This window comes from Micromesistius poutassou (assembly GCF_964030765.1).
Source record: "Micromesistius poutassou genome assembly, chromosome: 4".
Classification (NCBI taxonomy): Eukaryota; Metazoa; Chordata; class Actinopteri; order Gadiformes; family Gadidae; genus Micromesistius; species Micromesistius poutassou.
This window is the reverse complement of record NC_140274.1, coordinates 9,063,795-9,090,435: the sequence shown is the minus strand read 5'-3', so window position 1 is coordinate 9,090,435 and position 26,641 is coordinate 9,063,795. Positions and strand designations below refer to the sequence as shown.

General features: G+C 48.2%; 1 protein-coding gene across 1 annotated transcript in view; it reads left to right on the top strand.

The window, feature by feature from the left end:
• dscamb (Down syndrome cell adhesion molecule b) overlaps window positions 1-20,769 on the top strand; it is a gene marked incomplete at both ends in the record, with an annotated part of 66,306 nt that extends 45,537 nt beyond the window's left edge. The window contains 22 exons of the mRNA XM_084466334.1: window positions 1,358-1,554; window positions 2,530-2,626; window positions 2,974-3,102; window positions 3,336-3,503; window positions 3,973-4,043; window positions 4,524-4,767; window positions 5,485-5,631; window positions 7,015-7,170; window positions 7,527-7,660; window positions 8,022-8,175; window positions 8,550-8,667; window positions 8,951-9,117; window positions 9,804-9,902; window positions 10,731-10,919; window positions 11,531-11,821; window positions 14,530-14,706; window positions 15,259-15,289; window positions 15,534-15,649; window positions 16,086-16,235; window positions 18,873-19,073; window positions 20,134-20,436; window positions 20,756-20,769. Of these exons, the coding sequence (XP_084322460.1) occupies window positions 1,358-1,554; window positions 2,530-2,626; window positions 2,974-3,102; window positions 3,336-3,503; window positions 3,973-4,043; window positions 4,524-4,767; window positions 5,485-5,631; window positions 7,015-7,170; window positions 7,527-7,660; window positions 8,022-8,175; window positions 8,550-8,667; window positions 8,951-9,117; window positions 9,804-9,902; window positions 10,731-10,919; window positions 11,531-11,821; window positions 14,530-14,706; window positions 15,259-15,289; window positions 15,534-15,649; window positions 16,086-16,235; window positions 18,873-19,073; window positions 20,134-20,436; window positions 20,756-20,769 (3,353 nt within the window). The remainder of the gene's footprint in view (window positions 1-1,357; window positions 1,555-2,529; window positions 2,627-2,973; window positions 3,103-3,335; window positions 3,504-3,972; window positions 4,044-4,523; window positions 4,768-5,484; window positions 5,632-7,014; window positions 7,171-7,526; window positions 7,661-8,021; window positions 8,176-8,549; window positions 8,668-8,950; window positions 9,118-9,803; window positions 9,903-10,730; window positions 10,920-11,530; window positions 11,822-14,529; window positions 14,707-15,258; window positions 15,290-15,533; window positions 15,650-16,085; window positions 16,236-18,872; window positions 19,074-20,133; window positions 20,437-20,755) is intronic.
• Window positions 20,770-26,641: the final 5,872 nt, after the last annotated feature.

Below are 26,641 nucleotides of genomic sequence, written 5' to 3'. Positions count from 1 at the left end.
CCCATCCCCCCCTTCTCTGCCCCCATGTCTGCCTCTGAACGCAACCGTCTTCTCACGACTCACAAGAGTAAAGCGGGCAGCGGGGGGGTGTGGGAGTAGGGGAGGGATTCACCTGCAGGCACCGCCATTCAAGTGTGCCAGTGGCGGTGGCAGCAGACTGGTGTATTCCAGGAGGGCTTCACCTGGGCTCTCTGGGGAGCAGAATCCCACGCTGCACTGTCCTATAGTGAGAGGGAGGAGGAGGAGGAAGCTGCTGCTGCTGTCGTTGCTGCAGGGCTGGGACATGCAGGACACACTGCTGGACTGATACCTGGTTTTAAATGAGATTATGTCTAGTGTGCGTGATATGGATCTATATTTGGAGGGATTTGGGGCGGACAAAATGTGGACACAAACATGCAGGCATGCATGAATGCACACACGCACACACAAACACAATCACACAATCACTATAACACAACAGTGTAGACGGTTGTGGTCCGTGTTGAGGACCAAACTGAGGGATGAGGCAGGTGCACCCGCGACTGCTGTCTGTGTTTGTGTCTCACAGTGGGGCGATGAGTCAACCTGGTTTCAATACAAGTTGAAGTAGTATACTTTATTAATCCTTCATTTATCCAGCTTGCAACACATTGATGTTAATAGTGACCTGGCCCAAAGGGCAGCACAGCACACGGTAAAATACAACATAAAACAACATGACGACATGAAAACTCTCTCAACTGGCTATCAACTAACCGTGGTGTTTTAATAGCACTGATGTTACAAGTCAGAGCAGATGTACAGAGACAAGGCAGTCGAAGCCAACGACTATATGGAAAAAAGCTTGGGGCAATATTGAATATTATTGTTTATTGTCCTGGTTGTGTGTGGTCCTACCCAGTTGAATTGCCTGGGATTTGCATTTAAATATACAATACATACGTATTGTTAGGTAGGCCTTAAATCAAGATTTTCTTGGTGACCAATTGGACTATTCAGCATAGTGTGTTGAATTGATTCAAATATCTTGATGTGGATTTATTGATTTATGCAAAGGTCATCTTGATCAGGATAGTCTCACGGTTCATGCGGTTGGACCCCCCACCCCCCCAGTCGCAAGTTTCCGGATTCGAACCCCAAATGTCAGCTCTCTGAGCAAGATGCCCATCCCTGAGCAAGATGCCCTAACCACCATCCGCTGGTGGTTAGGGCATCATGGTGTCCAGAGAGGGGACATTGGAGTTTGAACAACAAACTGTTCGAACAACACACAAACCAAGCCTGTGCATGAAACCAAACGTCTTCACAATGAAGATGGCGAGACGACGCGTGCGATCACACGCCCTATCGCTAACGCTTGGTTCTCTCTCCCCAGTCCCGGCCATGATCACGTCGTACCCCAACACCACGCTGGCCACGCAGGGCGAGGAGAAGAAGATGAGCTGCACGGCGCACGGCGAGAAGCCCATCATGGTGCGCTGGGAGAAGGAGGAGCGTATCATCAACCCCGAGACCAGCCGCTACGTGGTCACCGTCAAGGAGGTGGCCGACGAGGTCATCTCCACACTGGTGGTGGGTCTGCCCGCTTCTCTCCGAGCCTCGCTTTAAAGTCCATCGCGGGGGGGGGGGGGGGGGGCGTCGCGCGTTCGTTTGACACCAAGTGTTAAAGGGGTGATATTATGTCAGCTGTGTGTGTGTGATTAGCCATTACAGGACGTTTGAAGATCGGTGTTTTAGTGACATCACATGTGGGCGTGTCCACCTAGATGTATGACGGACATGTAAGCAACATTTGTCCACCAAATCTAGGCGGACACTCCCACGTGATGTCATTCAACACAGGAAAGGCCAGATTTCCACATGGCTTGTAATGTCTAATCACACTCACACCTGGAGGTATCATTTCACCCCTTTAATGCAAAGACAACCTAGACCAGGGGGGAAGTGTACAGGGTCGCAGGCAGCCCCGTCCCAGGAAGAAGCATTGATAAAGGGTGCTTGGTTCTCCTTGGGCAAACAGCCAGTCCGGGAAGCTTGGCGGCTAAAGCAAGTGCTAGTTCGCTAACCAGTTGGCTGAGCACACGTCGCAGCAACCCAGTTCAACTCCTGCCTGTGGTGTAATGCTACATGTCATTCACTCTATCTTTCTGCACATTATTCTCTCCAGTCCCATCAATGTGCTGTTCATAAAGACAAAGAAGTCCACAGAACATATCTAAAACAAAGGCCGGTTTGTGCAGTCCTGTTTGTCCTGGCGTTGGAGAACATGCAAACGTGCTGTTCTGTTTTATGATTTGGGTTAAAATAGTCTTTCCGGTTAAGCGACCGCACCAAGACCTTTTTAGTTTATAAATCTGAATGAAGCAGCAATGTGACACAAATAAAGATCTAGTGTCGGCGAGAGGATAATCATATTTTTAGCATTTCAGAATGATTTTCATCAGCATCAGAGTATTGAGAAGAGGATGAATGATTTAATTTTGTGATTTTTGACTTTAATGTCTCATATCCCATAATGCCCTGCATGTGTGTCTCTTGGTTTGTTAGATCATGCCTACAGTCCGGGAGGACTCCGGATTCTTCTCCTGCCATGCAATCAACTCCTTCGGAGAGGACCGGGGCATCATCCAGCTCACAGTGCAAGGTAAGGCCAGTCTTACAGCGCTGGTCCACTACGGAGAGCACCATGGTACTTGCCTCTATAGTGGGCTGGTCCCTGGGTCTTGGCATTTAGGAAGGTACACATGTCCAGAGAGTCCCTCTGATGTCTTGTATTCATTCTCGTGGTCATAGGTTTGATATTGGATTAATGTGGTTGTTTATTCTGCCGCACAGTATGTGTTCCAACAATCTCTCACCTGGGAAATCACCCAATAGACATGATGACATCCTAATACTGCTGGATCTCTCTCTCTCTCTCTCTCTCTCTCTCTCTCTCTCTCTCTGTATCTATCACTTCTGCTCTCTCTCTCTCCCTCGCCCCTCATGCAGAACCACCGGACCCCCCTGAGGTGGAGATCCGAGAGGTCAGAGATCGGACCATCGCTCTCCGCTGGACTATGGGCTTCGACGGTAACAGCCCAATCACAGGATATGACATCGAGTGCAAGAACAAATCAGGTAAGCCAGGAATAATCCAGCACCACTTTATGTTCTATGTAAATGCAATCCAGAGTATTACACAGAGTATTATACAGAGTATTAACAATGAGCAAGAAGTAATTCAATGGGGCCTTTCTGTATGCGGTTTGCATGTTCAACACGTCTACATATGTTTCCTCCTATATCCAAAGACATGCATGTTATGCTACTTAGCTAAGAAAATCTACTGATGTAATGTATTCTCCTTCCAGCATCATGGCTATCAGCACAGGTTACCAAAGACGTGTCGCCCCAGCTCAACCAGGCCACCATTATCGACCTGCACCCCTCCTCCACCTACAACATCCGCATGGTCGCCAAGAACATCATCGGAAACAGTAACCCCAGCAACGAGCTGACCATCACCACAGACGAAGCAGGTTAGTCTGCAGTGAGACATTCAGCCCAGACAACCAACATTGTAAAAGTGCTATCATTCTCACATGGACATTTCTGACCATTTCTGACATTTCCTTTCTTCTTCTCCTTATATACTTCTGTATATTCCAAAGAGTCAAATACAAGTAGAGTCAAGGAGAGCAGCTGGCTTTTGTATTTTTGTCAAAGAATTTGATAGTTATAATTTGAATAATTGTAAGTGCCCGCTGCAAAATATTTGTGACACATTAGCACCATCTAGTGGTGCTATTGCGTGGTATTTTGCTGTGGAAGAACAAGTGTTTTCTCCGCCTCTGTGCTGCTGACACATTAATTGTAGCTGATGTCAGTATATACAGATGAGGGGAAATCTTTGAAAGGACTTTCACTTTGTCAAACAGGAAGTGGGAACTCTTGATGTTGTCTCCTCGTGATACATCAATAATGCTGAATGTTATGCTTGGTCTCCAGCCCCTGACGGCCCCCCACAGGACGTCCTTCTGGAGCCCACCTCCCCGCAGAGCATCAAAGTTAGCTGGAAGGTACGGTAGTCCACAGACATGCATAACCATCCAGTGTGTGAGAGCAATAGGGCTGGTAGATGTAATCCCCACAATGCAACAAGGGGAGTTTTTGCTGGTGATACTGCACCTTATGGAGAAGATCAAAGAGAGGTGTTATACTATACAATCCTCAATCAACGTAGTTATACAGAACCCTAGGATAATGAACATTTTTCACAGATCAAAAACACTACGGCAGTTTCAAACCCGACAATGTCTCCACATAATTATCAATTAATTACTGAACAAATTACTAAAACAACGTTACCACCAACGTGATTTACATCCCCATTCTCCTATGCTTCCAAAATGGAGGCCTGCCATTGCGATTGAATGTTGCAATGTACAACCCCCTATCGTGTAGTAGTCCGATATGCTTATACATTAAACACCAATAATAACAAGCCTATAGAAGTATTCAATTAAATAAACCTCTTCTTAAAACAACGCGCTCTGCAGCCTCCGCCGAGACACCTGCAGAACGGCGTGATCCGGGGCTACCAGGTGGGCTACAGGGAGTACAGCCCCGGGGGCAACCACCAGTTCACCATCATCAGCATGGACACCACCGGGGACACCATGGAGAGCATCCTGCTGGACAACCTCAAGAAGTTCACCCAGTACAGCGTGGTGGTGCAGGCGGCCAACCGGGCCGGCACGGGGCCCTCCTCCCAGCAGGTGGTCACCAAGACCCTGGAGGACGGTGAGGACATTGGCTTTTTATTTTAAAGAGGTGTTTTATTGGTGTGTGACCACTAGAGGGATGATAAGAGTCTGGATCAACCATGGAAAGAAAACAGTGGCATGGACGGGATTCTTCACTCCATGAGGCGATATTAGTACACTTAACGGAGATGTTCATTACTGTGAAGCAGGGTTTGATATCCGTGCTTACATCAGTGAGGACATTGTGTATTGTATTAAATAACATCAGGCTAGTGGCATTGTGTGAGTGGGACAATGTGGCCCGAGGTTTTAGAATATGATTTGTATAATACTTTATTGAATCTAGTACAATGTGTGAAGAAAGTCATTTCTGTGATAAGAATAACATCCTCTGGGCATCGGATAAATGACATTAGACCAAGAAAATCTAAAAACGCTATACTCTGTATGTCCAGTAGATGGTAGTGTTGTTACATAGAATTCATGTACACGAATGAAGGACCTGTCTATGTACCGTTTCTATTTGTTAGCCAATTCCCGTTTGTTTTTTCACAATTTGCGAAAATACCCTTATTTTAGTGAGAAATTAGTTTTGATAGAAATTATTCTTAGGCTTCAGACATTGCATTTACGAATTTCAGAATCGCCTTCCACCATGAACCCTATACATACTCCCCACTCTACACTCCTCAGTATATCATCAGGGCACCACCCAAACAATGCCTGTGTGTATGTGCACCTGTTCCCCTGGCAGTGCCCTCCCGGCCCCCCGAGAATGTGCTGGCCGTGGCCAAGTCCCCCGAGGTCATCTCCCTGTCCTGGATGACCCTTCCCCGGGAGGCCCTCAACGGCAACCTGCAGGGCTACCGGGTCATCTACTGGGCCAACCTGCCAGATGGAGGTACAGTCCACACACGCACATGCACGCACACACACACACGCACACACACACACACACACACGCACACGCACATGCGCATGCACACGCACGCACACACAGAAACGCACACACACACGCACACACACACATACACACACACACACACACACACATACACATATAGACACATGCACGTGCACACACTCATATAGACACATGCACGTGCACACAACTACACACTCACGCACACACACATGTATGTACAGACACACACACACACGCACATATGTACAGACACACATATGCATGCACACACGCATGCACACAGACACACACACATACACACAAACACACACTGACTTGTTTTAAACAACACATTTGTTATACTAAACCATCACCATGATTTATCTCAAGAATTGACGCTTGAGCTCCATTTGTTAGTTCTTGTTTGGTTATCCCCATCTTATCCACTAGGGGGTACTGCAGTACCAAGGCTCAGTGGGTACCAGCCCTTCAGCCCTGTAGCTCTCTGGATTGTGGTTCACTTTATTGCATTCCGGTTATGCATGACTTGGTAAAATACATATCTAATCTCTGAAGGAAAAGCCCCAGAGCCAAAAATGCACATTTAATCAGAAATGACCAACGCCATGTTCTTCTGAAAGTGTTCACTTAATATATAATACATTTTCGTTTGCTGTACCAGTATTGCATTTGGACCCACACACACACACACACACACACACACACACACACACACACAGTATCATATACAACATCTTATACCTTATCGTGCAATAGTGATTGGTTGCTATTTGTACCGAATCTGTTGCATCAACGGATGCAAATCGCTGAAAAACCGTTACGTTATTTTGGAGACACTATTTCAACAATATATGAGATTTGAATTTGGTATATGTCTCTCTTTCTCTATGGGTCGTCCCCCATAGCCCCCATAGGATTGATTCAACCCCCATCTACATCATCCATAATTCACCCAGGCAATAACTCTGAACGGGCGGCCCAATGCTGAGTGTCACACTGGTGAGCCAGATAGACAAGGACAGAGAGGGAGAGAGGAACAGAGGAGCAGAGGAAAGGAGAGATGAATAGTGGAGAGGGGAGGAGATATATGAGCCCAGCTAACGAGGGGGAGTGAGAAATGCACTGTTAACAGCCTCAACACCTGCTCAGTAATAAATAAAGGCAATTATGACGACAAAGAGGTCGCCATTTTGTACTATTTTGTACTTCTGTACTGAAACGGGTAACAGGAGATATCGTCTTTGTTGAAACTCAAAATGCCACAATTAAACGGATGGCTATATACAAATTGACCCACCGTTGTATTGCACTGATCTTATTGTATGACTACAACGTCCTTGTCGCTCTCCCCCTCCTCAGAGCTGGGCGAGATCCGCAACGTGACCACGGCCCAGCCCTCTCTGGAGCTGGACTACCTAGAGAAGTACACCAACTACAGCATCCAGGTGCTGGCCTTCACCCGGGCCGGGGACGGGGTCCGCAGCGAGCAGATCTACGTCCGCACCAAAGAGGACGGTAAGATGTGAATGTGTTCATACGGTGAGATCACTGATGGACCCGACGCATGACGCCATTTTGACCAAGAGAACTTAAAACAGGTCGTGGAAATGTGTTCGGTAAGACAGGTCAGCTGGTGGGACGGCCGATCTGCCAGCTGACCCACGACCAGATTGAACTCACACAATACAAAGCTGACAATCAATATTTAATCATTTTGGATACAATCAAAACAATAATCGTACAAGAAGGTCAAAATAGTATAATGTGTGGAGTGAGTCCATTATACCACAGAGGGCCAACGCCTAAAATGCATCCGCACCAACTATTGATTGATTGGTTGGTTGATTGATTTTTTTAATTGGTCCCTTCAGTTCCTGGACCCCCTGCCGGGGTGAAGGCCGCTGCCTCCACCAGCTCCGTGGTGTTCGTGTCCTGGCTCCCGCCGCTGAAGCTCAACGGCATCATCAGGAAGTACATCGTGTTCTGCTCCAACCTCCACCCCATGGTGCGTACCGCTCTTTGTTAACCCCAGGTGTTACTGCTCTCTGTTAACCCCAGGGGTTACTGCTCTTGCAGTTAGATCAAGCGCTCGCTCTGCAGCGCTTTGATGGTAGTGGAGCACCTTCAAAGAGATTGAGATTGGAGATTCTGTTGAGATTCTTGTATAGGTCAATGTAGAGAAAGAGCAAACCACGCTGAAGGTCCTACTGCACATGGTTGCTCATTTTATGGGGATGTTTAAGATGCTTCAGTTGAGTTTGTGCGTTCAAAATCAATGCATTGATTTGACGATGTGTGTCACACTGCTGCTGTCATTCTTTCACCTCTTAATTTGTTAACCCCACGTATCGTCTGTGCCTCCCTAGGTGATGAGCGAGTTTGAGGCCTCTCCGGACGTCTATTTCTACAGAATCCCTAACCTGGCCCGCAACAGGCAGTACAGCATCTGGGTGGTGGCTGTGACCGCTGCCGGCCACGGCAACAACAGCGAGAAGATCACGGTGGAGCCCCTGGCCAAAGGTAATCCTTCTTTTTCATATCACATTTCAGTTTCCATTCAGGAGTAATACGGTTATATGACAAATGGTGTCCTCACAAATGCATACCTTGGTAAACGTCTTCCCCAGCGGGCCTGTGTGACTATATGACCTGTCACATCGTGACAAAGTCTTTTGGACTTGTGGGTTTATAACTGATGTGATTATAAAGGAAATGTAGATTTCTCTGTGGGGTAGGACTGATGGCTAAATCCCCCCTTGGCCTCAATGTGTGTATGTGCATGTGTGTGTGTGTGTGTAATATATATTTGTGTGGTGGGTGAGTGTATTCATGTGGACATGTGGACATGTCTGCATGCTTCATGTGCGTTAACGTACCTCTGGGATGCCCCTCAGCTCCGGCCCGGATCCTGACCTTCAACGGTACAGTGACCACACCCTGGATGAAGGATATCGTCCTCCCCTGTAAGGCCGTGGGAGACCCCCCTCCCACCATCAAGTGGCTCAAGGGAAAGTAAGGGAGCGAGGCGGTTACCTACGTTACAGTGTGATATCGTCAGCGTGTGTTTAATTCATCACCACGGGTTATGGGATATTTATTCATGGAATTTCCCATTTGCTGTGGTTTCCCTCTTCCTCCCGCTGAGTTGTAGACCTGTGTGTTGGGAGTTGAAATGGAGACTGTGAACCTCGGGGAACACAGCTCTTACAGATTCCACGTGTGTCCTTGTTTGTGTGTGGTTGTGTTTGCTTGGTCCAGTGAAGTCATATTCCTTTCTCTTGTCTTCCTCGCCCAGCACGAATGGGACACCTAGTCCAGTCCTGGTGGACGGACGTAGGAGCGTCCATGGCAACGGTAGCTTCATCATTCGCACTGTGAAAGCTGAGGATTCTGGGAACTACAGCTGTGTGGCCAGCAACAATTGGGGCTCAGATGAAATCACGCTTAACCTGCAGGTTCAAGGTAGGATGAGCTCATGTCACGAGACGCTTTGTTAAGTCTTATAGCTAGGGAGATTATTTGTATTTGTATTTATAGCTGGTTCATGTGATTGGACTATTAGTAAGTTCTGACGCCACACACTCTCAAATTCTGATAGTCACCACTGCTGTCTTTCATGAGTCCCATTGGATCATTACAAGTCGTTACAGTAACAACAATTCTAACATTTCTAATTGAATTAAAACCTTTATAGAAACTCGTAGTCGTACACAATTTTAATTTTTGTAGTTAAGAAATATTCAATATCAATATAGATACGCATAGATTGTTCTTAGACTCACCTGAAAGTCATGTTAAAGTTTAAAGAAAAGTGTCTGCTAAATTACTGAATGAATAAGAACGTAAATACAGCACAGCACAAATAAAAGCACAGTTCCCTTGCCATAAAAGAGTGCAATTAGAAAAGTACAGTTGTGCGATGGTACCATGATAAGTGGATAAGAAAGTTAAATTAGAAAGACTACCTGCATGTGACACATGATCTTGTAATAATCTATTATTTTGGATTCAAGAAAAATATTAGAGTCTTAAAGACAATACTGTTAAGAATCGCCAAGAACAAAGAAGAAGTTTTGAAAGCTCTGTCGAATATCTTCAGAGTCATTAGAGACTGGTAATCTCACACAGTCATCAACTCCTCTCCACAGTTCCCCCTGACCAGCCACGCCTTACTGTTACCAAGACAACCACTACATCCATCACGCTGTCCTGGATACCGGGGGACAATGGAGGGAGCTCCATTAGAGGTTAGTATGACACACACACACACACACACACACACTCACACGCAGGATTACACAGATTGTTGGATTCTCTAACAACCCTCCCCTTCACTTTTGTCATTAATGACAATCTGACCTCATGTCAAACACTAGCGTTTAATCCAAATTCCCGGTGTTATTTCATCATCCCGTGTGACCGTTCAGGGCTCTCCTCCCATACAACTCGGAAAAGTGGCCGGTCGGAAGGATTAAAAAGTAACGGCGATGATTAGATGTGTTAGAGCGGAAGATTAAAGTGCTCCATCTTCAACAGGGAACCGATCACAGCGGCACAATCAAAGATGCGCGGGCGATTTATCATTGTAGCTAATCGTCGGCCACAACGCGTGTGCTCCCTCCCAGAGTAGCTGCGGAGGGCCCACGTCCCTCCCCGGTGGAGGGGACGCCCCCCTTTTGTCGGCCTCAAGCATCATCCATCACCGGACATAAACTTCACCAGATGCAAACTTTGTTTCAAAGTTCATGAATGTAATCTCCCACGATAGGACAGAGGGACTTCCAAGTGCATCAGTGAACCAGTTCTGTATACAGTTATTGTATAAATGACGTCTACTTACATAACCTCAGCTTTTATTTGAATGATATTGTTACATTTTTGATTTGGAAAAATAAAATGCCCAAATTAGAGTAATATTTCTGTATCATTCAGTATCTGCATGATCTCTCTCTTTCTCTCACTCTCTCAGTCTCTCTCTTTCTTCCTCTCTCTCTCGCCCCCTTTCTCTCTCCACTTCCCTCTGACCTTTATCCCTTGACCTCTGACTGTTGTCCCTTGACCCCCGCCCCCTGCAGGTTACATCCTGCAGTACTCTGAGGACAACAGTGAGCAGTGGGGCAGCTTTCCCATCAGCCCCAGCGAGCGTTCGTACCGCCTTGAGAACCTCAAGTGTGGCACCTGGTACAAGTTCACGCTCACGGCCCAGAATGCCGTGGGGCCGGGGAGGATCAGTGAGATCATCGAGGCCAAGACTCATGGGAAAGGTAATGAACGCCACACCCTCTCTCAATGTTATTCAGATGACACACTACCCCCCATTAAAGCTTAATCCCACCGGAAGGTTTGAAGTTTATTTCTAAGGTTGTTTAGACACTTTGTTGTCGTATCTCATATATGTTCATTGAATCAATAGGATTCGTTTCATAATTAAACACATTCTACATCATTCAGAAAACATTTCTATTCCATTTTACATGAAAGGCCATTATTCAAGTGTAATTGCTGGAAATGGCCTAGTGATCCGGCAGCTATTAGTGAACCGTGCTGTTTCGTGTTTGTAGTTTACTTGACTGCTTCTGTATGAGACTATTTCAATTTCAGACCACTACTGGCTCATAACTGACCAATCAGGGCGCCATCTCTTCCCTAAATGGTTCAGGGAAGCCTTCTTGCCTGTCAATCACAGATGCGTGAAATGCAACATTACTCAATGGTGGAGAAACCTAGGGAGGAAGGGAGCAGAGAGGAAAATGTGTTCTTTGGGGTATTTTTATCTTCAGAATCTCCGTCTTTTTTCTGCTCCCTCTCATTACACCATTCAAAATGTGTGTTTCTCCTGCTGTTGCCTGACCTCCCATCTCCCTCCTCCCACCAGAACCCCAGTTTGCCAAAGAACACGAGCTCTTCACCAGCATCAACTCCACCAGGGTCCGGCTCAACCTGATTGGCTGGAACAACGGCGGCTGCCCAATCACGTCCTTCATCCTGGAGTACCGCGCGGTGGACTCGGCCACGTGGACCACGGCGCAGCGCACCTCGCTCACCAAGAGCTACATCCTGTACGACCTGCTGGAGGCCACCTGGTACGAGCTGCAGATGAAGGTGACCAACAGCGCCGGCTCGGCCGAGAAGAGGATCACCTTCGCCACGCTCAACCCGGACGGAAGTAAGGCTCCATGCGATTGGCCGACGCCCTGCGCCAATCATACGGGAGGGCGGGATCGGGGGAATGGGAGGGGAAAAGGGATTACTCAGTTAGTGGATGTTAGGGGTTTCAATCACCGTTTTACAATAAGCATAATCACAACTGGAGGCTTGGTTTGTTTTTTGTAGAATTGTATACAATGATTTTTGGTCAAGAAGTACCAAGTTGAACTTTGATGATGGAAGGTCCTCCTATAGGGAGGACAGGGGATGGTTTCACGGTAGATTGACCACTTAAACAAACAGAGAGCATCTGTGCGACTTTTAACCCTTGTGGTGTCGTATCGAACCCTGCTTCCAACATTCCGGCAGCGCTTTGTACCCAGCGATATTGAGGAGAAGACTCTATCAGCAAAAATCCTTCACCGACTTTTCCTCAGTTTAATGTTCGCTGCCGGGAATAACAATTCACCCAGTCTGTCAGTGTGCACTGACAGTGTTCGGAGACGCGGTGTGTGTGTGTGTGCGTGTATAGCGTGTGAAGACGTCTCCCCGCCAGGCACGGCGTGTATTTACTGCGGGGACCGGCGGGGTTTCTCTGAGGGACCGTGCGGGGCCCCTGGAGGGGAACAGCGAGGCTCTGATGTAGTACGGCGTGCTCTATTCAGTCTCTTCCGGAAGATTTGTACCACTTGAGGGCTATGTGCTCCAGGGGGGACGTCTGTGTACATTTTGTACTCATGTGAGTGAGTGTGTGTGTGCGTGTGTGTGTGTGCGTGCGTGCGTGCGTGTGTGCGTGCGTGCGTGCGTGCGTATGCCGGCAGGATCGTGTCATATTACGTGCGCACATATCAACTGAACGTGTCACACCCGCGTGCTTTGACGCCTGTGCAGCAGACAGCGTGTAACGTTTAATGTAGTTTCCTCATTGACTTATAATAGTCCCCCGTTCACGCGCACGTTCACCCTGATGACTGCTGCACGCCGGTAATCACACTACGCGTAGTGACTACGTGTAACATTCATGCGTTTTTTAGCGAACGCACGCATTAACGCTTGCATGAAGATAATTGAACATTTTTGTCAGGTGCTCACACGTACGCGGAAACGACGTGCGCAAATTCTGTCACGCGTAACAAGAAGCTGCGTACGTATGAAGCAGCGTGCGCACGTCTGCCTGTCACTGTTTGACAAATGTAGGTCGCAGATTCTGATGCTGCGCAGCCAGAAGTTGATCTGCACGGTGTGCACACTACGCGTTACATGAACGTGTAGTGTAGTTGTTCTGTGTAGTTGTCACTGCCGCCTCCCCTGGTTGACTAAAATGAAAAGGCCAACTACACTACACGTTCATATTAAGCGTAGTGTGCACGCACTGAAGATCAACTTCCGGCCGCGCAGCATCAGAATCTGCGATTCTGCGACCGCATGTGTGTGTGAACACGTAACAACATTTGCCAAACAGTGACAGACAGACGTGCGCACGCTGCTTCATACATACGCAGCTTCTTGTTATGCGTGAAATACAATCTGCGCGTAACAACACACGCACACACGCATGCATAACAAAGTAACCATGCGTGCACACACACGTTGCTGCGCATCTTTCCAAGTGTTTTGACTTCAATTTCACCCCATAGCGTTCGTGCATGTGTGCGTGCGTGCGTGCGTGCGTGTATGTGTGTGTGTGCACGTGGGTCTGGTCTGTGTGCATGTGTGTTCATGCGTTTACACATGTGTGTGTGTGTGTGTGTGTGTGTGTGCGCAATGAAACCATCTGTGAGTGGAGGTTGTAGTCAGTTTTGGTGGCTGCTCCACGCTGTCCTACCTCAGCTGCAGAGGGAACGCCCGGGAGACTTATAGAGTACAGCCGGCCTCCCCTCCACCTGGTGCCTCGCTCGGCCCATCCTAGCCCCCCTCCCCGTCCCCCTCCGCCAATCAGCATTCAGCGTCAGGCTGCAGCTGACCTGAGCTCTTCGTGACAGAGTAGCGCTATGCGGTGAGGTGACCAAATAAGTTGACCAGTCGCAGGCGTTAGATAGACATTAACACAAGAGAGTTGTTTGTTAGTATTCCAATGTATTGTAACTGTGTTTTATTAAGTTGTATATATATGTGAAATCCGGAAGTATGAACACGGACACGTGTTTGCTGCATTTAGCTCACGCATGTGTATCTATTCTAGGGGTGTTCTATTCTATTCTATTCTATGTATTCTATTCTTCTGGTAAGGGGACAGGATGGTGAGGGTGAGGGTGTTTGAGGTCTTGTGTTTGGAGCCCAATGTCCACAGTCGACCGGTAGGTGTCCTTGAGCAAGAGGCCTGAACCCAACCTGCTCCTTGATGTACATGTATCTCAGATTCGCTGCTAGTCGGACCAAAGCATCACACTAAATACTGAATACCATGTAAATACAGTGGACTTACATACTAAGGCCTCATTTGCTTGACATCCACCAGAGTCACTATGTGCTCTTTGTGGTCTTTACGGACAGGGTAGAATGATAGCAAGGTTGGTTGGAGAAGAGAGGATTGACGTGTTGCATAGGACCATAAGTGGGAATCAAACCTGTGATCCCTACAAGGCATACTACCTTCACGTTTAGCGCACTAGCCCCAGCGCACCGCTCACTGGCCTCTATTTCAACCAACCGACCAATGTGCCGTTGAAAGGCTGGGAGGTGTAGTTCTCATTCCATTGCGTCATGTCCTCTCCCCCCTCTCCCTAGGTACCATCCCCCCACTGCTGAACACGGGGGACCCCGTCTCGGACAACATGTCTGGGAGTGGGGGCCTGAAGATGGTGGTGACCATCACGTCCATCTTGGTGGTGGTGGTGCTGGCCTTCATCATGCTGATGGTCCTGAAGAGGAGGAGGAGGGAGCAGAGGCTCAAGAGACTCAGAGGTCGGTCGCTTTGACACGCCTGTCGTGGACGTGGGTGTGTTGAGATGAGCTGTCACCAGCTGTAAATGTTCAGTGAGCGGTCAGGTCGATTTGGTGCTTTGATCAATGTGTCTCATAGTAAATAAATTAACTAATATATAAATAATGAAATAGGCACACAAGAGTAGCATGCAATGAATGCATGCATCTGTACACTTAACTACACACTTACCAGCACATCAACACATACACATAGTGGTGGGCTGACATAGTTAGAACGCCATGCAATTAAGATGCTGTAAAGCTAAAGTAGAGCTGCACCAATTAAAGTGAGCGAAGCAGAAATTAGATGCATTGACTTTACTCTTTTAATTAAGAGAAAACTTCAAATAGAGAGAGAGAGAGAATGTTTGTGTGTGTGTGTGTGTGTGTGTGTGAGGGAGAGAGTATGTGTGCGTGAGAGAGAGAGTCTGATTAGTTCCTTGTTTGCTTGATATATTTTTTTTGCAGCGAGCTTGTCAACTCCCATTACTTTTATTTACCACCCTTACTAACTCTTTGCTGACTTCACAGATGCCAAAAGCCTGGCAGAAATGCTGATGAGGTACGTTTGCCAAAAATCTACCCCTTTAAGCAATAAAAAGCAACGTACAATGCAGCTGTGCACATCGCCACAGACCAGACACACTATCCCTGTGGCCCTTCTGGAACAACTCTGTGCAAATGTTTGCTGAGAAATCGGATTTGAGTTCCGATTTTCTCCGCGCAATGCGGCCACGCCGAAATACAGAAATACAACAACAACAACAACCTTGAACTCAATAGGCTCTTCCTGTTGATCCCTCCAGTAAGAATACCCGGACCCCCGACACGGTGAACAAGCAGCAGCAGACGTTACGAATGCACATCGACATCCCCCGGGCGCAGCTGCTCATCGAGGAGAGAGACACAATGGAGACAATCGGTGAGGAGACGGCCGCCCGCCCTCCCCGTGCGCCGCTGGGAACCGTGTTGTTATGAACTCCTTTGACTTCAAGGGCTTTTTTGAAATTAACAATTCGGTCAGTTGCAACACGCAGTCACGCCGCGACGTGAACGGTCACAATGCTTAGCTTTGATCTCTCTCTCTCTCCCTCTCTCTCTCTCTCTCTCTCTCTCTCTCTCTCTCTCTCTCTCTCTCTCTCTTTCTCTCTCCTCTCTGTCTATCTGCCTGTCTCTCTATCTCTCTGCCTCCCTGTCTCTCTCTGTCTCTCTCTCTCTCTCTCTCTCTCTCTCTCTCTCTCTCTCTCTCTCCCTCTCTCTCTCTCTCCCTTTCTGTCTACCTCTCTCTCTGTACCTCTATCTGCCTCCTTGTCTCTCTCTCTGCCTGTCTCCCTCCCTCCCTCCTCCCTGTCTTCCAGACGACCGGTCCACAGTGCTGTTAACCGACAATGATTTTGGCGAGACCAATAAGCAGAAGTCCTCCACGGTGACCCACACGGTCCACTACCAGTCCCTGTCCCAGGCCACGGGGCCCCTGGTGGATGTGTCCGACGCCAGGCCAGGAACCAGTGAGTCGCACCATCACCGTCAGTGCCCAAAGCTTACTTCCTACTTTTTATACTAACTACTAACACTGTACCACTTGCTATGTCTGGTTGTGGTCCAGGTGCTACTAATCCATAATGACATGTGTCTGAACGGTCAATGGAAGAGAGAATGTGTTAATAGGTTGATGGATGGAAGGCAGACATTGACATTGAGTTACAAAGAGCCAACACCTGCACATTGATTTGAAATCAACGCGCAGGTGTTGGTTACTAAACGCTGTTTAAGATACTTAGGTTGTATCCGGCCGAGTGCGCTTTATGATATGAACAATTGATTTAAAAAAAGTGTGCGCGATTAGAATAAAATAATCACGTGTATGTCACCTCTGCCGCTCCATAAGCTTGCGATAAGGAAGCTGCAATTAAACGCATGTCTTCCTTTTTCTCCCGATCAATCTGTTTTTTTTTCTTTTTACCTCCTGACCGTAAAGTGTGCAGATCACTTGGAGGCTGTAGTGAGCGGGAGAACGACCCCTCTGGGCACTTCAAAATAAAACTCCAGCCACGGGGGGGGGGGGGGGGGGGTCATTTATCTAAATCACACGTCAGGCCGGTCGTCCCTCCGCCCTGCCTCGTCCTTTACCCGTATCGACCTGCCCATCGGACGGCCGCCTCAGAACCCCGTATTGGTCAGCTTTACTGGGGGCCCGCGGGGCCCCGGCCCTAAACGGCTTCACAGTGTTTAGGCTTCAGTGGAGCAGCACTGATGAAGACTAGTGATCACGCTGCTCGCCTCCTGACACCTCCTCACCTCACCGGCCTCGTCCGACTGGTCACCCGAAGCCCAGACACATAGACACACACTAATACACACACACACACACACACACACACACACACACACACACATAGACACACACTAATGCACACACACACACACACACACACACACACACACACACATAGACACACACTAATGCACACACACACACACACTCACACACAGACACACACTAATGCACACACACACACATAGACACACACTAATGCACACACACACACATAGATACACACACACACACACACACACACACACACACACATAGACACACACTAATGCACACACACACACACACACACACACACACACACACACACACACACACTCACACACAGACACACACTAATGCACACACACACACACACACACACACACACATAGACACACACTAATACACACACACACACACACACACACACTATGGCTTGGAGGAACACTGCCATTCAGGAGCATACACACACACACACACATGCAGCATTTGCACAAGCAGTGTGTGAAAGCACATGCAGCAAAAGCAAACACGTTCAGGTGCAAGTGTTCACACACATATACACACAGAGGGCTGCTTACCTACACACACAGGCACACACACACACACACACACGCGTGCGCGATCGACTCATTCCACACGGCCAGCGGGGCTTGAATCCAATTTGCTGACTCAGCCCTTGCCCTCCCCAACCCCTGCTGTTCAAACTCAAACTCACCCCCCCCCCCCCCCGTCCACCACCCGTCCACCTCTCCACCTCTCCATCTCCCTCTCCATCTCCGTCTCCATGTTTTTTAATCTGGTGGAAGCACTCCTCTCTGACCTACTACGGTTACCAGACGCATTCTTCCCCTGCCCACATCCAATCAAGCGGCCCTCCAATGGGCCCCATTCTTATAGGGGCCCAGCCGTGCGGAGCCCATCAGGGTGTCTGGGCCCTGCATTGAACACCAGGCTGTTTCATCCCGGGTACGGGCAAACCTCAGACGGATGTTACCTTTGTGACTATTACATGGCGCTGCCGTCGGACCTTAATGTTGATCAGGAAGTAAATATACGGCGGGATGGCAGACTTGGCGATGGGGTTGTTTGGGACCAGGCGCCCGGCTGCCAAATTACTGGTGGGCACCAATGACCAATAAATATGCATCTTAAGCAGTTTTATTTCTGGTTTATGGATTTATGGATTCAGTGTTTACGGCTTTGTTATTGTGGTAGTAGTTTGAGGAGCTACGCAAATGTGAACGCACAAACACACACACACACACACACACACACTCATAAACAGAATTAAAGTCTATATTTTCGGGCTGAAATTGTCTTGGCCTTCCTGTAACACAGATGAAAAACAGCATTATTCTGCTGTCATACATCCACAGAGCGTAGCTCTCCTTTATTCTTTACATTCTGAATCAGGCCCTTCCTCAAGGCTTGAGCATCCAGCATCCGCGTTGTCTCCTCCTGAGCGTTCTGATACTCGGGCGGCAGTAGCTCAGGAGGTAGAGCGGGTCGGCTGGTAACCGCAATGTTGCGAGTTTGATCCCCGGCTCCGGTGTCGAGGCGTCCCTGAGCGAGACGCCCTCACCCTGACGGCTCCCGGCGAGCTGGCTGTCGCCTCGCGGGGGTTGCCGCCGCCGTCGGTGTGTGAATGTGTGCATGCATGGGTGAATGTCAGGCAATGTTGTAAAGAGCTTTGGATAAAAGCGCTATATACATAAATGCAGTCTATTTACCATTCTCTCAAGGAGAACGGGTAGTAACCATCCCCGCCGCCTTTGTCTCCTTTACATCCCACCCCGACCCCGACCGCCCACACCCCCCCCCCCAGACCCCACTGCCAGACGCACTGCCAAAGCCGGCCCTGCCGCGGCCCGGAGCCGCTACGCCAGCCAGTGGACCCTGAACCGCCCGCACCCCACCAGCTCCTCCCACACCCTGACCACCGACTGGAGGCTGCCCACGCCCCGCGCCACCGGCTCCGTGGACAAGGAGAGCGACAGCTACAGCGTCAGCCCCTCCCAGGACACGGGTGAGAGGCCCGGCACAGCACAGTAGAGTACAGCACAGCACAGTGTAGCCTAGCAACACCTGGTAATGAATGGTACAGTACAGCACAGTGTAGCCTAGCAACACCTGGTAATGAATGGTACAGTACAGCACAGTGTAGCCTAGCAACACCTGGTAATGAATAGTACAGTACAGCACAGTGTAGCCTAGCAACACCTGGTAATGAATAGTACAGTACAGCACAGTGTAGCCTAGCAACACCTGGTAATGAATGGTACAGTACAGCACAGTGTAGCACAGCAACACCTGGTAATGAATAGTACAGTACAGCACAGTGTAGCCTAGCAACACCTGGTAATGAATAGTACAGTACAGCACAGTGTAGCATAGCAACACCTGGTATTAGATAACATGGTTAGTAAGTTACAGTACAGTAGATGCACTTTGTATATAATAGTATAATAGATATCTTAGTACATTGTATAGCATACCGTGCATAATGGAGCATAATAGCAAAGCTTTGTATGGTATAGTACAGTATAGCATAACATGGTGTAGAATAATAGAATGTAGAATAGTATTAGGAATCATAGCGTTGCACAGCAACACAAAAGCATAGAATAGCAACGCACAGAGCAGTTAAAGTAAGAAATAATACAAATGTTTGTCAATTCCTATTCAAATCCATTCCATCTTAAGGTCACCAAACAGTCCATGTGAGTGTGCTTACAAAACACCGACCTGACATTCAATTTACACTTGTAGCTTCTTAACCATGTCGCTGTGTTGTGCTTCTGTGCATGTGTTTATGCCTGTGTGCGTGCGTGCGTGCGTGTGTTTATGCCTGCGTGCGTGCGTGTGTTTATGCGTGCGTGCGTATGTTTATGCATGTGTGCGTGCGTGCGTGCGTGTGTTTATGCCTGCGTGCGTGCGTGCGTGTGTTTATGCGTGCGTGCGTGTGTTTATGCATGCGTGCTTGCGTGCGTGTGTGTGTTTATGCCTGCGTGCGAGCGTGCGTGTGTTTATGCCTGCGTGCGTGCGTGCGTGTGTTTATGCCTGCGTGCGTGTGTGCGCCCCCCCAGACCGCGCGCGGAGCAGCATGGTGTCCACGGAGAGTGCGTCGTCCACCTACGAGGAGCTGGCGCGCGCCTACGAGCACGCCAAGATGGAGGAGCAGCTGCGGCACGCCAAGTTCACCATCACCGAGTGCTTCATCTCCGACACGTCGTCGGAGCAGATGACGGCGGGCACCAACGACTACACGGACAGCGTGGCGTCCAGCACGCCCTCCGAGTCGGGCATCTGCCGCTTCACCGCCTCGCCGCCCAAGCCCCAGGACGTCAGCCGCGTCATCAACATGGCGGCGCCCAAGGCGCACAGGCCAGGTGGGGAGCGCACGCGCACGCACGCACGCACACAGACAGGCCGGGTGGGTCGCGCGCACGCATACGCACACGCACGCACGCAGGCAAGCGCACACACACAATCAAACAGGCACACACACAGGCCAGGTTGGAGCGCGCACACACACACACACACACACACACACAGGCAAGCGCACACGCAGGCACGCACGCACGCACGCACACACACACACACACACACACACACACACACACACACTATGCCGGCAGGATCGTGTCATATTACGTGCACACATATCAACTGAACGTGTCACACCCGCGTGCTTTGACGCCTGTGCAGCAGACAGCGCCTGACGTATGATGTACTTTCCTCATTGACTTATAATAGTCGCCCGTTCACGCGCACGTTCACGACGTGCGCAAACTCTGTCACACGTAAGAAGAAGCTGCATACGTATGAAGCAGCGTGTTCACGTTCATATTACGCGTAGTGTGCGCGCACTGCAGATCAACTTCCGGCCGCGCAGCATCAGAATCTGCGACCGCACGTGTGTGTGAACGCGTAACAACATTTGTCAAACAGTGACAGACAGACGTGCGCACGCTGCTTCATACGTACGCAGCTTCTTGTTACGCGTGAAATACAATCTGCGCGTAACAACGCACGCACACACACATGCATAACCATGCGTGCACACACATGTTGCTGCGCATCTTTCCAAGTGTTTTGACTTCGATTTCACCCCATACACACACACACACGCGCACACACACACACACACACACACACACAATCAGACAGACAGACACACACACACACACACACACATACACACACACACACACACACATTCAAACAGAAACTAACACACATGCATACACACACACACACATACACAGCCATACAAACAGACACACACACATATACAAACAGACACACACACACGCACACTGAGAGCCATACATGAATCTGCGTTGACCCTGATGACCTACTGATAATGTGTCGACGGTCAGCTCCCATAGGGGCCGGTCGTCTCCCCCAACGGAAAGCATCGGAAAAAGATAAATCAATGTCCCGTTAATTAAAGTCGTTGAAAGAGAAGTCAAAGAAGTTACTTTTTGATTGGAATCATTTATTTAAGAAAAAGTGTGCATTAGATCACGCTGACGACGGCACTAACACGTCAACTGCAAGCGATGTCCTATCAAACCGAAAAAGAACACAGAAGTGTTTCCTAATGGCCTCCTCACCACAGGGAAAACGCTTCATTAGCGGCCACTGCAAACCATGCAAACTTATTCTAGCCAGGCCGTCGTCGCCTCCCCTCAGGGGGGGGCGGGGGGGCGGGTGAGGGGTGGGGGGCGGTGGGGGGGGACAGGACCTCACGTGACCGGGCCTCACCTCGGCTGAACTGGGCCCGCTACCCACAAACCCCCATGATTGATTACACTGTCTGGCACAGTACGGCCCTTTGGATTGCTGACCACACACACGCACGCACACACACACACACACACACACACACACACACACACGCACACACCCTCACAAGAGCGAACACACACACACACACACACGCTCACAAGAGCGAACACACACACACACACACACTCACACACTCATACACCCTCACAAGAGCGAACACACACACGCTCACAAGAGTGAACACACACACACACACACACACACACACACACTCAGAGTGACAAACGCACAGTGCACATGCGGGCCACCTGTAGACGGCTCCTCTATCATCTCCTCCCTGGGAATGCTACACTGTCAGTCTGGCTCAATGATGCATTGTTGAAGGTGTCGTGTACCATTTATGTGTGTGGGTGTGTGTGTGTGTCTGCTCTACATACTTGTGTGTGTGTGTGTGTGTGTGTGTGTGTGTGTGTGTGTGTGTTCGCTCTCGTGACAGTGTGGGTGTGTGTTTGAGCATGCTGTTATAAAGGTATGTGTATGTATGTTTGTGTGTCTAAGAGTGCGTGCTATTGTGAGTGTGTGTGTGTGTGTGTGTGTGTGCGTGTGTGTCTACGCATGCTATTGTGTGGTTATTTGTGGATGTGTGTGTGTGGGTATGTGTGTGTGTCTCACTGTGCGTGCTATCGCGTGTGGTTGTCCCAATAGCAGCAGACAGCTCTAGGGGCCACCATAGCTGCGTTGGCTCTTAGGTTTCGGCGACTCATTATGAATTGATTGGCCGTTGACATGACAGCTGACTCCCATGGTCCTGTCGCCCCCGGGGGGGTGGCGGCGGCGCTGAGGAGTGTCCAACCTAATCTGAGGCCATTGTCACGGCACACAAAACAGGTCTTTAGCGCCACAATGGAGAGCGATCAGGGTATTATGGGCCCGCGCTCGGCCCGCCGGCTCACTTTACCCACACCATAAACACGCAGGGCGGATTCTGTTTCCCCTTCCTGTTTTGCCGCCGGTACCCAACGCCGTAGACTCTCAGACTAGCGGCCGAAAGATAAGATTCATACCATAATGTGTAAGATGTTAACTGTTAAAAGCTTGAAGACGACATTGCTACTCTCACGGGTAACTGGGAGAACGTTTATGTGCTTACGTCTTGATACTTCTCGAGAATAGTTGGTCTAATTAATACTGTATGTATTTAGGTTGGATTATGTAAAAGTTAACTTGCAACTCAAACTGCAATTCCACAGAGGCTGGATTGCTAACCTACAGACCGCATCGGGGGTTAAAGGTCAGCTGAATAGTTCAGTTAATGTTAAAAGGGCAGTAACACATTTAACAAAGAACAGATTAGACAAGAAAGATTTTTAACAGAAAGATTTTCTCTGGATCTAAAGCCTGTAACCTTTGGGCCCTTAGACCCCCACTGCTGTGAAAAACAAACTCAAACTCAACAAAGTCGCCCCCCCCCCCCCACCCTGAGCATGTTGGGTTACTCAGCAGAATGTTTTTACATTTAACAGCACCGTTTCCTTTGAACATCTGCAGTAAGAGGCCGAGAGGCAGGGAGGTGGTAAAGAAACTCTGCACAAGCTGTGCTTTATCACACCCCAATGTGCTTGTTATTTCCGCCCGCCTCGTCCTTAAGGCGCTGACTTAGGACTCTTTCCGTGTGACTGGGCGCTCACTTCCTTATGTACGGAGACCTCATCGCCTCGGAACTTAAACCTCTCTTCACTCACGTTTCCACCGTGACCATCTAGTGGACGACGTTGATGGATGAGCTGTTTTTAACAACAAAGTGACGGTAAATTCGTCATTAGCCGTTGATCGGCCGGTGAGCCCCAAGGCAAGTGTCCAGGGTGGAGTTTGATTGACAGCTAGGCACTGACCCCAGCCTTACCCCTCCCCATCTCTGCCGCTGTAACACCTCCGTGACCCCGGCTCACCTCGTGTATCAAACGGACGGCGGCGGCGGCGGCGGCGGCGGCGCCTGTCCTGGTTTCTCTCTATCACCCCCCATCCCGGCTCCGTCTCTCTTTGGACCTCCCGCTGTCTGGGCCCTGGTGTTTTCTAAAGCAGTACAGATAATGTGTATCGCTCTCTCTCTCACTCTCGCTCTCTCTCTCACTCTCGCTCTCGCTCTTGCTCTCTCTCTCTCACTCTCGCTCCTGCTCTTGCTCTCTCTCTCTCTCTCTCTCGCTCTCTCTCACTGAGTTTGTGATCGTTTGTGTGTGTGTGTGTGTGTGTGTGTGTGTGTGTGTGTGTGTGTGTGTCACTGTGCATGCTATCGTGTGTGGTTGATGCTTATGACTCATTGGACATCGAAATAAAGATCAGATAGTTACTGCACACACACACACACACACAGACATATACACACACTACTTATCTACTGTCTTAGAATAACGACTTAGCAGGGAAGTGCTGTTATATTGTCTACATGCCCTCACTGTCCAATTAAATGGCTATTTGCAATTAACAAGCAGATGGATTTTGGTGAAAGAAATTCCTAATGAGGTCTCATACAAGCACTTAAATGTATATTTAATTCAAGTCTCACTCAAAGGCATTCATCACATTGGCCGGCTTTAATCAGACTTATAATTATGGAACAATGTAAAATATTAATGCTCACGATGAACCCACACGTTCACTCCCCAAGGTCACATGTTTGACTTAATACGTATTAAGTTGTGTGTGTGTGTGTGTGTGTTTGTGTGCGTGTGCCTGCATGCGTGCGTGTGTGCGCCCGTGTTCGTGGGTGTTTGTGTGTGCTGGTGCGTGAGTACATAGACCAACCCCAATAAGATGATTGCGTGTGCTTATCCCGGTGGCCTTTGTAGAGATTAAGTTGCAGATGTACGCTCTAGCTCTTGTGAAAGAATACAAAACACCCCCACTGCCCCCTCCTCCAACAACTAATTCAGCACTGACTCCACATACACGCATGCACATGGAAGCCCTGGGAGTGAATGTACTAGTTAGGTAGCCAATCCGATAGCTAGGCCGCTAGTTCAATGCTTAATGCTTGAAAACTGAGAAGCTAGCCTTTCTGATTGCTGTGCTCCCGTTCAGGACATGAACTCAATCAGCCACAGTGGTTGCCATGCTCTTCGTAGATTAGTTATATTACAGCTAAAGGTGGGCAGAGTTTAGAACAAGCAATGAAGGCCTGTTGAATGGGAAAACCAAGAGCTACAGAACACAGAAAGGTATGAAATATACTAAACGTATCCCTCCCCTTCACTAATGAAAGAAAAGCACAACCCTGCTTAAAGGGGACATATTATACCACCAGGTGTGAGTGTGATTAGCCATTACAAACCGTTTTAAAAATGTCCCGCATCTGACGATGTGTGCTGGACAGATGAGCTTCATTTGTTACAGTCCACTGGGTAGGCTGGTAGACTGATCTATCCAGCACACATCTAGGTGGACACGCCCACCTGTGATGTCAGAAGCGGCACATTTTCAAAACGGCTTGTAACGGCTAATCACACTCACACCTGGTGGTATAATATGTCCCCTTTAATATGATTACAAAGATGTGTCACTGTTATTCACTGTACCTTTTTAATTCTTTATTTTATCAAACCTTTATTTAACCAGGCAGATCATTAAGAACAAGTTCTTATTTACAGTGATGGCCTAGGGTTGTCGTGTAATGTATTACACAACACATTTGACGACAGGCTAGATCTGTCATAAAGGTAAATGTAGTATAATTATTAATTATATAATAATGTAAATAATTCCTTCTGACCTGGCCTGTTTAATTTCACTGTATAAAACTGATTCAAAAGTGTGAACTTAGTTTTCTGCAAAACTTGTTCGATGGACAACACACAGTAACAGAATAGATAACATCCATGGATAAGACCAGAACGTTTCCAACCTGTTACCCATTCTTACTCAGCATTTGTTCATTGACACAGATGCAGAACGGTAATCACTAGCAAATAATGGCGCTTAGGTCAGCACTGCCTTCTGTATTTTATGGAGCAAAACCGAATATAATGAATAGACATCATCGTTTGGTACATTCTCCAATTTACCCAGTAATGTGGGGTGCATTTTATTGCTTTTCCCCCTGTGATGTTATTAGGATTACATTCATTCTTCCTAACATAGTCTTCCCCTCCCTATACTTAATGCTCTGCCTTTGTTTATGCAAGTTATTTATCCTCCTTCCACAAGCATAAAGCTAGTCTCCGCCTAACCTACCCTAACCTAAACTTCTCCTACACCCCATACTTCAACCATAAACTCTCCTAAATCCTAAACATAACCACCATTAACTTAAACGTCTCGTAAGCCAAAGCCTAACATCTCCTTAACCCTCACCTTCAACTCATCCTAAAGTGATAGACAAAACAGGCTGAAAACGTAAGAAATATATAAATAACAACTCACAGAATAACAGAGATGTTCACACTGCACATCTACCGAATATATTGTCAGGGAAAAAGTCAGACAATATATTGTTATGCATTTTACGTGAGATTGCTGTGCATTTAATGCACATTTTATTTACTTATTATGCTTTAATGAGCATAATAAGTGCTTAATGCACACCTTGGTAACCTTTAAAGGCGGGTGAAGTGTGTAAGGTATTGTGGCATCTAGTGGAAATTACTTGGAAAGTAACATTAATAAGTATGTTATAATCCAAATATAGAATGTCATCCATTTTGTATTGGCTGACAGAACACTGACATACCACACACCCGTGTTGCCGTTTCTATGGACCAGTCGGTAGTTCACAGTACCAGCGGACACTCAAATGCCACAGCTCAG